Source organism: Pholis gunnellus (genome assembly GCF_910591455.1).
Source record: "Pholis gunnellus genome assembly, chromosome: 1".
NCBI lineage: Eukaryota > Metazoa > Chordata > Actinopteri > Perciformes > Pholidae > Pholis > Pholis gunnellus.
In genome coordinates this window covers 4273607-4285410 of record NC_136528.1, presented here as the reverse complement: position 1 = coordinate 4285410, position 11804 = coordinate 4273607, and the positions used below count along the sequence as shown (strand labels likewise).

The 11804-nt window shown below is 41.5% G+C and overlaps 2 protein-coding genes across 2 annotated transcripts in view; one reads left to right on the top strand and one right to left on the bottom strand.

The window, feature by feature from the left end:
- Window positions 1-11804, top strand: part of LOC306702447 (hatching enzyme 1.2-like) — a 219633-nt gene that overhangs the window by 17771 nt on the left and 190058 nt on the right. The window lies entirely within an intron of this gene.
- LOC306694082 (anoctamin-1-like) overlaps window positions 478-11804 on the bottom strand; it is a 64922-nt gene continuing 53595 nt past the window's right edge. Inside the window, exons 22-26 of the mRNA XM_079156797.1 lie at window positions 9525-9677; window positions 7591-7643; window positions 7319-7503; window positions 6893-6998; window positions 478-4502 (exon numbers count right to left, since the gene is read on the bottom strand). Coding sequence (XP_079012923.1) covers window positions 4209-4502; window positions 6893-6998; window positions 7319-7503; window positions 7591-7643; window positions 9525-9677 — 791 coding nt within the window. The 3' untranslated portion in view covers window positions 478-4208. The remainder of the gene's footprint in view (window positions 4503-6892; window positions 6999-7318; window positions 7504-7590; window positions 7644-9524; window positions 9678-11804) is intronic.

The window sequence follows — 11804 nt, the reverse complement described above, 5'->3', positions numbered from 1 at the left end:
AGTTCTCATAGTCTCATCCCTTCTGACATACCTACTTTTTAAGTTTAATACTTTTCTGCTAGCCCCCCTCTTTGTAGAAGGTGTCTGTCCCCTGCTGACTGTCATTCAATCATGTCAGAGTGAGTTTAACTCAAATTTCAATTACTTCATTAGTTTTAGCATAATGTCAACATTACAAGCATAAATGATGTATTACATGCATTTTAAGTTTTAGATTAAGTCACACATAAAAGCAATTTTATAATTGAAACGTCTCTAAACATTATGGGGTTACATGCAATGAGTATATGGTGTTTGAAAGTAGTCTTTCGAAACGTTATTGAGAGTGCAGTTCAGTTGGAAACGAAATGTTGTAGGAGACAGGGTTGATACAATAAAAGACCCACCTTAGTTGATATTGTACTTCTGTGGTAGAAATTAGCAATCAATCAAAGTACCAAAGAAATGCAGGGATTTCCAATAAATAGATGCACTCCAGGTAGTTCTCTCATTTATTTGCAGTTAGCTTAAACAAAACAAAAAAAAAAGACTCAAAATATCAGACACGGACAAATCGGTTATACATGCATAAACACTCACCCATGAAATGTGCTTCGACATATGTTATTAATAGATATTATGTCACAACTTGCAGTGTTTTATCATGTGACAAGAGATTCGGAGGACAAAAACACCGCTGTAGCCGACACAGGCTCCGCGGCCCGAAGGCAACTCGTCAATCTATCACTGAATATCAACGCTAACCCTACATACACACAGAGTATAAGATTTGGTCGAAAGAAAAGTCTTTTTTCTCAAAAGAGCAAGTCCCATCCCGGAAAGAAGTACTGTCCTTTAGTGATAAAAATGTCTTTGTGGTCTGGCTTCCTTGCAGTTACAGCGAAATAGGTCCATAGTGATGTCTTCTAGAACACAATAATGAATTAATATGAAGACACACTAGGACAAAGTACCAGTCACTGGTCCCTTGCGGGCGGAAAAAAACCCTTTCAACACGTTAAATGCACTTAGAAATGCATTTTCATGAAATTAGAAAAAACTGATATTAAACATTTTTGACCTTACAGTGATTATACATCACTGCAATTAAAAAATAATAAGAATAATACATTCTACCAGTCTGGGTTGAGCGCTTAAATCTGGGGTAGGTTCATGTATTTACAATGGGGGAGGCAGGATTTGACACATCGATGTGTGCAGACTGCGCACGTGTCTCCATCTTTTCAGTCTGCAGCACTATTACGTTCTTCAAAGTAGTATCCAGTCACTCCCACGTATGTTTTTCTTTGCAGCTTGATAAATACAAAACAAAATATTATTCAATCATTTGTGCTTGAAAATGCCGAATGGCAACAGTGTTGCCTGTCCTGGTTTGACTTGTATCCCTTCGTATGACGTTTGGAAAACTCAAACGAGCCAGAGAGGAGAATATAAGGCAGGGTGAGAGAGTCGCTCTACAACTGCTTTCCGGAATCATTAAGAAGCTGAAAATTAGTCCCTTTAAGTAAGAAGATCAAGATTCCTCCAATCCCATTTGTCCCAAGATGCAGTTTCCTGACGGCACACGCTGCATGCACATACTTATACCGCTACATTTTGAAGATAACGTTTTATTTTTAGTGCACAACAAACCTAAACCCTCTAATAAATACAGCTGAGCATCTCAACGATATGCAAAGGTATGAATGGCTTTTGTGTTTTTTTTTAATGAAATTAAAAGAAAAACATTTACTCGTCATCTTCTGTGCTCTTCAAAGCTGCGAAAGCCAACATTACCCATCGGTGGTTAAAAAGTGTCCGATAAAGAATTTTGTCAAGAATGACGATTTGGTCCGAGGAAACTCTGAGTGTAGACATCAGTAAACGGCTCTGCTTTACAGATGATCCAAAAAAGAGTAAATGCTGGACTCTCATCCTGTTTACAGAGAGTTTGATCCAGTTACTTAAATTTAAACATGCATTGACTGATTTTGTGGCCACTAGGGGGCAGTAGACACGAGATGAAAGTACAACGCTGACATGTCACAGCTTTTGAAAGTGTAACTTTGGTATTTTGAACCTACCTTCCCATGTTTTTGTGTCTACGTGACTAACGGGGACAGCAGTTTTTGAAGTTGGTCCGGTATTGAGGGATAACGCGGCCGCTGGCAGCAGCTCGGGGCAACTCCACACCGGCAATGTACGTATTGTACGTAAGTGCTCGCTTTTGCCACTGACATGTCCAGATTGTTATTATGAGTAATGACAACATTATGGAAAGAACCCTACAGAGTAAAAAAACCTGTTTTCTTTAACTTGCTTCATTTGGTCTGTTTGTTATCGTGTCTCACCACGTCTCACTCGAGAAGTCTCGTTCTGACATCTCACTAGAGGAAACGCGAATGAGAGTTCGATGAGTACAGAAAGCTAAGTGTTAGCTCAAAGATTTTCAATGTGGCGGCTGATTGTTTCGCTGATGTCGACAATGTGGACGTGACGCGAGATCGCAGAACGAGACTTCTCCTTGAGCCAAACTTGTTCAGACCAAAATGAAAATGTTTTTATTTCTCTGTAGGGTTCTTTCCATAATGTTACCAGACATTCTGAGCATTCTGTCAGTGGCAAAAACAAGCTCTACTAGTGAGCGTACATTGACATTGCAGAGCTGCCCCGAGCGATTATGTTGCAGCCCGGTTAGCGTCTGCAGAGTTCTCCTTCAATACTGGACCAGTTTGGTTGTCCTCAGTCACTTAGACACAACAACATGGGAACATAGGGTCCAGGTTGAAAAATACCAAAGTTACCCTTTAAGTCGACGAGGTGAACTTGTTAGCAAACAGTTGCATTCTCACATCCAGCAGACACAGAGCTACATTCGCATTAGTTTGTTAATTATAGCAGCTAATCATGTTAAAGAAATATAAATAGATCACATTACCATAACAGGGAATTGTTGTTTCCAGCCGCAGGTAGATGTTTTCTCTCTTAAACCCGCTGTACACTATCTGCTCAGCACTAAAGAGCAGACAGAGGAAGTTATTAATTAGCTTAATGCAAGTCAATCAAAGAGCCAGAGAAAAATATCTTCAGCTGCTGAAACTATAAGGAATGAACCGGGTGGCCAGAAACATTTACTTTGCTCTTTGTTGGATGTGTAAATAATTGTTTGCAAGTAGTCACTTTATTTGGTGACAATATGCAAGTGTTGTGTTTTTAAACTTGCTCTGCGGCCCCCCGAGTGGCAAAAAATAAATAAAATAGAAATCGGTTAGTACAGCTTTAAGAAACACTTAAGGAGGTGAGACAGAGCGTGACATCACTTTGTGTTTGTGCTGTAAATCTCGCCAATTGCAGCTTTAATAATTCCAGTTCAATTGGAATGAATAATAATGTGACTTGTGCTTCCAGGATTAAACGCCACTGAGCACGGTTAGGTAAGTGTGTTCACACTCACAAATTGTAACAAATGTAACAACGAGCAAAGTGGTGCTCGTGAACAAGACAATAGTACAAATCAACAGGCCGCACGACACAGCAGGTCTTCCAGATCCTTGCCGTTCATCCCAACAAACCGACGACCACGTTGCGTATTCAAAAAAGTACATCATTAAATTCCTGCGTTCGTATATAATTGTGCTAAAAAAAAAAAAAAAAAAGGCTTCTGAGTTTTATGGCAGGAGAGAGGTCCTCCTCTTGACTTGTGTCTCACTAGTACGGTATCAGGAGGAACCTCTTCTCAGTGGGACCATCTGGACGGAGGCTGTCTTCAATACGAAAATTGCATTCAGGTCCCGTGGGAGAGGTGGCAGGCATGAACTTGCTGCTTGAAAACAGGATTACATTATTCATGTTGGGTTGCAGGTGGGGTTTGGCGCCGTTTCCTCAGAAATTGTGATCGACGATGACATTGACAAGTAATTTCCCCAGAGTCAAGTGGAAGCTAATGGCTTGTTCCCCTCAAATTCAGTACATCTAATAAATAACGCGTCGTCATCATAAATCTTTTGAGTATAGTCGTTGGATTTTGAAATTGACAATGTCTGACTTAACATGGGGAGAAATGTGAAAAGGAAGCAAACAACCTGTTTTTAATGCGAAGGAATTCTAATGTGAACACGTCATCGTTTCAGTTTTTACTGTCAGCTTTGCCAATTATTAAGAACTGATCACGTGTTTATGGATAGCCGTCTTAATAAGACAGCCGGGCGTCAAGCAGCGGATTAACTCGTTTACGGTTCATACATGGGTGCTGCATTTGCTTCTTCCTCTTTCCTCTTGTTCTCCCAGACCACGGCGTGCGTGGCGGGCCGCGAACGGGGCTGCGCCGGGCTCCGATTGGCCGACGAGGGGGAGGGGCAGTTGTCCTGGTTGAGGTTGTCGCGCGCCGTAAGCCTCTTGCCCTGCTCCTCCTTCATGAAGAGCTCGACCATGAGGATCTTCTCCTTATGGATCTGGATGCTGATGTCTTTGGGGATGTCAGGGATCAGCCAGTCCACAAAGTCGCTCATAAGCATCACCACGTTCTGCACAGGACAGAGGGGACAGAGAGCAGATTGGAACGGCTCACAAATGAACTTCTTGTTGAAGCGGATATCACAGGTGTTCCAGTCTAGTAGCACTATATGACCTTTGCCAATCTGCGGCCATATCAGGAGTCAACAAGCTGACGCTGTAATGACATTTACACAGCCAGCTAATCTAGAAGCTAACTTTAGCCAGCAGAAGCTAATGGTCATACCAGACCAAGTGAGGCTGCAGCTCTAAAACCCCAGAGTGAACTGAAGCGATCGTTGTTTTATGTTTTATAAATATTTCATTTGTAAGAGGACTATGTGTTGTTTCTTCTCAGAGACGAAAGTGATTTCTTATTACATTTTTAACACATTTTTAGGTTAGCGGCAAAAGAACTGAACATTAACTAGCCTAGCTGTTTCCTTCTTTTTAACCATAGCAGGGGTCGGCAACCTTTCCTATCCAAAGAGCCATTTTGCCTTATTTTCCACCAAATAAAATTCGTCTGGAGCCACAAAAGCTATTTGATGTCAAATTTCTCGCCACATATCAAGCATACAGGTAAGCCAGCATCGTTGGCAGTGAAAGCAAATTAATACGTCCACACAGAATGAAACTCTCCATTTTCCTCCGTGACTTTTCTTCTTTTGGATTTATCCATTAATAGTTTACCGAGGGCGGACCGAGGGCGGAGGTCTGCAAATCATGATCAACCAACTACAAGGAAAGGCGCTTTACTTCGTAAGATGCAAGAGGCGGATCGCGTAGCGCGGCCGTTTTTGAATATATTACTATTTTGCTCGACAGGGTTCGAATCCAGGTTGATGCGATCTTTCCATAAATATATTTTCTTCAATGTATTTCTTCATACGTGGCTGTGATGTAGTGCTCACTTATACAATCGTAATCCCCGCAATATATATGAGATGTGGCTTTTAGATCTCCAGCAATATGTTTGAATGTGTGACGAATCTGGCAACAGAGGCAGAAAACAGCTGCTGCTGTTACGCGAACACAACACACGCACGGAAGGAAACCAGTAGGACGTAACACCGGCATCCACTACGTGAATAGTTACGTGATATTCGTTTTCAGGCGTTTTAGTCTGGATCTCGAAAACAATGCTGAAGCGCCGTGTGGACGGAGATAGTTTTTGTTTGTTTGTTAATAGTTTTTGTTTGTTACATTAAACGTATTAGTGTGGATGTAGCCTCAGGGAGCCGCAGCAGACGGGCCGAAGAGCCGCATGCGGCTCCGGAGCCGCGGGTTGCCGACCCCTGAACCATAGCTATCCCAGTGAGTTAGTCGAGCTTCAGATGTTGGGTAAATGAACAGATTAACTCCCAACTGACATAGGAAATGAAAGTTATGACTTTAATTCTTTAGTCTGTCAGAATGTCTTATGATTATGGATTTAAATGCCATACTTTCATTATTATAAGTTTATAAAGCCGACTGTGGCTAAGTGGAGAGCAGGGCCGTCCTTCAATCAGAGGATCTGCGATTCGATCCCCGGCTCCGCTAGTCACATGTCGATGTGTCCTTGAGCGAGACACTTAACCCCAAAGTTGCTCCCGTAGCTGTGCCTACGGTGTAGAAATGTGATATAATCTGAATTGTAAGTCGCTTTGGATAAAAATGACTGAAATGTAATAAATTCTCATTTTGACCTACACAGTCAAATCTTTCAAATGACATAATTTTAAAATATTTTTGTGTTATATATAAGTTGTGGCATGCATCTGGACCCCACGGGAGTGTAAAAATCTACTTGTCAGAGCTTTGTGTTGGACGAATAGGAAGGTGACACTTTATCATATTCTCTGATTCATCAGTCTAGCTCTAATGTTAACGAAGATATCATCATTTTTTACTATCTATCAGTCATTGGATTTAATTATAAAAATCAAATAATTGTATTTGCTGGTGGGAATGGGCTTCCAAACTCAAACGATTTACACAATCAGTGAGGAGAATAACAGGAGCTCAGAAAAGAAATCTACAAAATAGAGAATCGGGTCCAAAGAGGACATGAGCAGATGGTGAAAAACGTACGCCAGGAACTAAAGAACCCATGTGGCTCCGGTTAGATTGAGCACCATCTTTGAAGCAACAGCGTTAAACAGCAGATAGGACTGGTGGAACTTGTTTGTAGAATAATGTGAAATCAATCACACCAGGGAAATGAATGGAGGAGAAGCAGACAGACACATGCAGCTCCACACAGCCTTCTGATTCACTCAGAGGCCATTCATTCATCGATAATAAATGAGTTGTTTGCTGGTTTGTTTGCTTTGCCCTCATACAATATGAAAGGCGAAAGTGAGCACTGTGCTCTGAAAGCATGTCGAGGCGTGCAGCATGTGTGCTCTGATATTAATATCCGTGTGCGGTTCCAAACCTGAAAGACAACAACGAAGGCGAGGCGGGCGGCCAGGATGGCCCAGAACTCCTTAGACAGTTCATACGGTGTGCTGGATGAGGGAGGTTCTCTGTAGTCCTTATACCTGCAGACAGAGAGACACGTTTCAAAAGATTTCATTAATGCTTTACAAGTTGTCAGATGTCCATTGCTTCTTATAGATGATCAATATTACAAAAGGTAGAATAGACATGATAAGTAATTGTTTGGGAGGTTTTTTTTTGATGTATCATCGTTGACTGTTAAGTTTCGCCTTTAATCTTACTTTTGTTTAGTTATATATTTACTTAAAATGTTTATATTTTATATGATGAAATAAGTTCTAATTGGGGCGAGATCTTATATACATGCATACTGTATTAAAGGCATTAATTACATTTTTCTTTTTTTCCAGTGAAACCTTACCTGCAGATGTCTACCTTGTAGCCCAGGTGCATCGGCTGGAGAGGGGCTGTCCCCTGCTGGAAGTCACTGACTTGGAAGTAAGACAGCGTGTGGTTGACGAAGCCGTGCATGCTGCCGTCCTGGCTGTACATGTACTTGTAGACCAGCCGTGGGATGAAGTCCGAGGTGAAGGATATGACAAAGGCCTGGGGGATGGAGAATGGCACTTCAGCTTACCGCCTTCATGACATCAAAACACCGGGTTAATGTGACCGTACCGACGCGAGACTTACATTGACGATGACTGCTACCTTGCTGAGGCCTTTCAGGAGGTTGTACCAGATGCCTGCAGAAAGAAGGAAGGAACTGTCAGCTTCAACACGTCCGTATGAGGTCAGTGAGTCCCAGCCACCACTAGATGGCACAAGCACAGAGGTGGACCTCACTGTGCATTGTATTGCAGGAATGTTACCTTTTACTTTTAGGGTGCATTAACTATGAACTGCTTTATGATATTACTGTTGACGTGGACTGAAACTCCAGCATTCATCTGTGAGCTTTTGTGCCAATATGTACCTCCAATTAACCTCGGATCTTGCAACAAAACTCTGTTGGCAATCCCCCCCAAACTAAAACTGAATGAGATTGTGTGTTTGCTGTCAGGGCTCTTGTTACTTCAGTGACTTCCTTTTAAATCTTTTTATAAACTTTTATCAACCATTTCTGCACTAATGGGTCTTCATCTGTCACTTTTAACTCCTACTTTGTTTTGCTCCAATCAATTTAACTTTATTAATTATTGTTTGTGTGCTCTACGAATAAATAAAATATATTAGTGTTATGATTTAAAGGGGACATATCATGCTAATTTCCAGGTTCACACTTGTATTTGGGTTTTTTACTAGAACGTGTTTACATGCTTGTTTGAATATACCTGTATTCACCCTCTGTCTGAAATGCTCCATTTAAATACGCTTCAAAAGAATTGTGTTGCTAGGCAACAGTTTGGGTCCATGTTTACTTCCTGTCAGCTGATGCCATCCACATACACTGCAACCAAGGGATAAATAAATAGATATTCCTTGACTGCAACCCGGAAAAAAACTGGGACATTAAGAATGTTTAAAACTGTGAAATGGTTTATATATTATGGGTTGTGACATCACAACGGTACGGAAATGCTGATGGCTTGTTTAAAGGCAGTTTCTTAATACAGGCTGTTTCGATAATTTCACAGTATTTATATGGCACTTACACCTGTTTTTTTTATTTTAAAGGGAATTTTTAATGCAGCAGTCCTTAACAGTATTTGCTGTTAATGCCTTGTAATGCTAATAGACACCCACCATTTCACACTATAGAAGAACACCCACAAAGTGAATTTTCATGTGCTAATTCAGCATGGCAAAACTGAAGTACGACACCGACTACATGAGATATGGATTTTATTACATTGAGGACAAAAGAGGGCAAAAACCTCAGTGTGTTTTGTGCAGCGAGGTTCTGGCACAGAAACACCTTCTCTCAAAGATAAACCTGTTGAGTACTTTCGAAGACGACTTCAAGACCTGAGGACATCACAAAAGTGTCTTACTTACCTGCAGCCATGGACATGGACGTGTTAGATCAATCCGCAGCAGATAAACTGATAACTATACCTCTGTCAAATGACACTATAAGTAGGCGAATTGAAGACATGTCGGATGACATCAAACAACAGACCACAGCTCGAATTAAGGCAAGTGGTCATTTTGCATTACAAATGGACGAATCTACAGACATAACAAACAGAGCAGTTTTACTCGTTACTACTACGACTGCAGAGGACATTTTCAGCTCAGGTTCAAACTGCACCATCTTTACATTAAATACAGTTGAGAAGTTGAACATTTGGGTCGCGGCTTGTCATTAAGGGGTGATGGTGGGTCCCGCAGCCAGACCAGTTGAGAACCACTGAGTTAAAGGATAGATAAACCCTTTTTCAAGTCTGTCTTAAAGCAATATTCACATGCCCGTATGTACGTTGAAACCTGTCTGAGGTAGTTTCATTTCTACTGCTGAGAGCCCACACAGAGTGAGGTGAAGTTTATCAAAATTAATTCCATATCTGCTCTCCTTCTTGACCAAGGTCTTCTCTTGGATTTTTTTTACCCTTAAGAAGGCGGTGTAGCTGAAAACATCTAGCAGAATAAACATTTCATTTCAGTCGGGGTTGGTGGACACCCACCAATGTCTTTGGCTTTCCCTGCAATCGGCCTGCGCAGCTCCGTGACAAACTTCTTGGCGTCCAGGCGAATCTCGATGATGTTATTCAGAAGAGCGAAGAGCGGAGCCAGAGGGAAGGACGCCACAAAAAGAGTCACCATACCGAACTGGATGACTGGAGACACAGACAAGAGGAGAAATTAGCAGAAGTTACTGGATGGACACATTGTAATTTTTCTTCAAAAAGGGAAACTGAATGTGGGCACTACCACCCACCAAGTTTGGGTAAAATGTGTGGTGCCCAAAAACTGCTTGAATGCTCCTCTAACTATCCGTTTAAGCTTTTCTGTCGGAAAAATACGGACGGAGTAGCTGGTCGACTGATGAGATTTGTCAGAGTTGGAGCTCTGGGAGCTGCAGTACAGGTGGAAATATCGGTTAAATGAAAGCTGCGTTCATTACTCTTTGGTCACTTGGGAGCAGCAGAACACAAACAAATATATAACCTCTGACATTTTATCACCCTTTAATTATGGCTAACATGTCAGCAAGCAATTGCCTATATGCCGTATTTATTTAAAACATATAACAAAATGACTGTAGAGAGAGTGATTTTAAATAATAATTAGCTCCACCAGTAGCCTGAGGACATTATTTGTTCAGTCGCATGTGCATCTGTCTCTCTGTCCACGGGTAATCTCACATACTGCTGGACCCATCAATCTAATATTTTGTTGTGCTCATTAATTAATGTATGCTCAAGGACATCTTATGGTTGCAGTGATTGTCATTTTTTTGAAAAATGTATTTTTACTGTTTTATACCGTTATTGACTGTTGACTCCTCACTACTCTAAACGGCCGGTAGGGGCCGCAAGTGATCAACAACTGTATGTATGTATGTATGTATGTATGTATGTATGTACTGTATGTATGTATGTATGTATGTATGTATTTATAACAATTGCTGAGCACTGACTACAACAGAGCGAGTCTTTTCATGTTGGTAGGAGGAAGAGCTAGCTAGCTGTTAGCAGCCGGTCGGCAGCACAGTCCTACTGTCTGCTTGGCTAACAGCGCTAGCAGCTAACGGGTCTAATAGAGCTAACAGAGCTGACAGCCAATGCAATAAACTCAGAGCAGGACCGACAGTTTCTGTTCAGAGGAAGTGTTAGACTGTCAACATGAAGCGCTGCACAGAGCTGGTGCAGACAGCTGTATCTATTGAAATAAGATCTGTTGTTTGATACACTTGTGGTCTAGACGGAGGCCAATTATGGTTTGTATTCATTCAATTAAACATGAACTGTTTTAGTCGTCTATGGGTTCTTCACTGTGACCGACTTCCTTCTAATTACACATCCATTGGTAATGTAAAAATATTGATCAGTGCACTGGCTGAAATAATACAAAAGTAAGTCAACCAAAACTCATTAGTTTAAAAGGTGAAATGATCAATATACTAATACACTACATATCACACGGGCACCAAATAGTTTGTTACACCTGACTGATCTATGTGACAATTACTACCATCTATCAATGCTGAGCCGTTTCACAAGCGGTATGTTCCGTCCTGTAGCTCTGCTTAGAGAAGAGGGTGGAGGCAGGGTGGTGCCATTGTTGGACCCGTCGTTCAGTTATGTGGCTGTTCGTCCTTACACACTCTACACATATTGCGAAACGCACGCTGAAATGTGTGGATCGTGTGCACTGAAACTTGCAGTGAAAAACAATGTGTGAGATGCAGCAGTTGGATTTACACTGGCCGGCTATCAGAGAGGTATTTCACGCTCTGCTGGTCACAGCTAAACATGGAATGTTGCACTTTCCTTTAAACGATAAATATTGAACTAGGACATGAAGAATGGAGAGTGCTGAGCTTTGAAGTATCTTTAATCATCTCTTTCAGTCGTATTGTTACAAGCTTCCGCAAGCCTCTATCATCTGCTTCCCTCAAGGGATGCACTGCTTGACAATATAGATCCAAAAAGAGCAATTAGACGACCGCAACAGCCATGAGCGCTGACCAGCCAAATGAAAAGCTTTAATCCACTTATCTTCATTAAATGCACACTGGCACAGGCACGGACAGAAATCTCTGGAGCAAATGAAGCATGACCTATCCAAGGTTTCCACATCACTGAATGACAGACTGTGTGCTGTCATTAAATCAAAGGTCAACCACAGTGTACCTCAACATGTACAGACGTGAAGCAGGAGCACAAGGCAGAGGAGCAACTGAATGTGTTTGATGTAACATAGAAGGTGACATTAAAGTGATTGTTCGAAGTGCTCGCAGC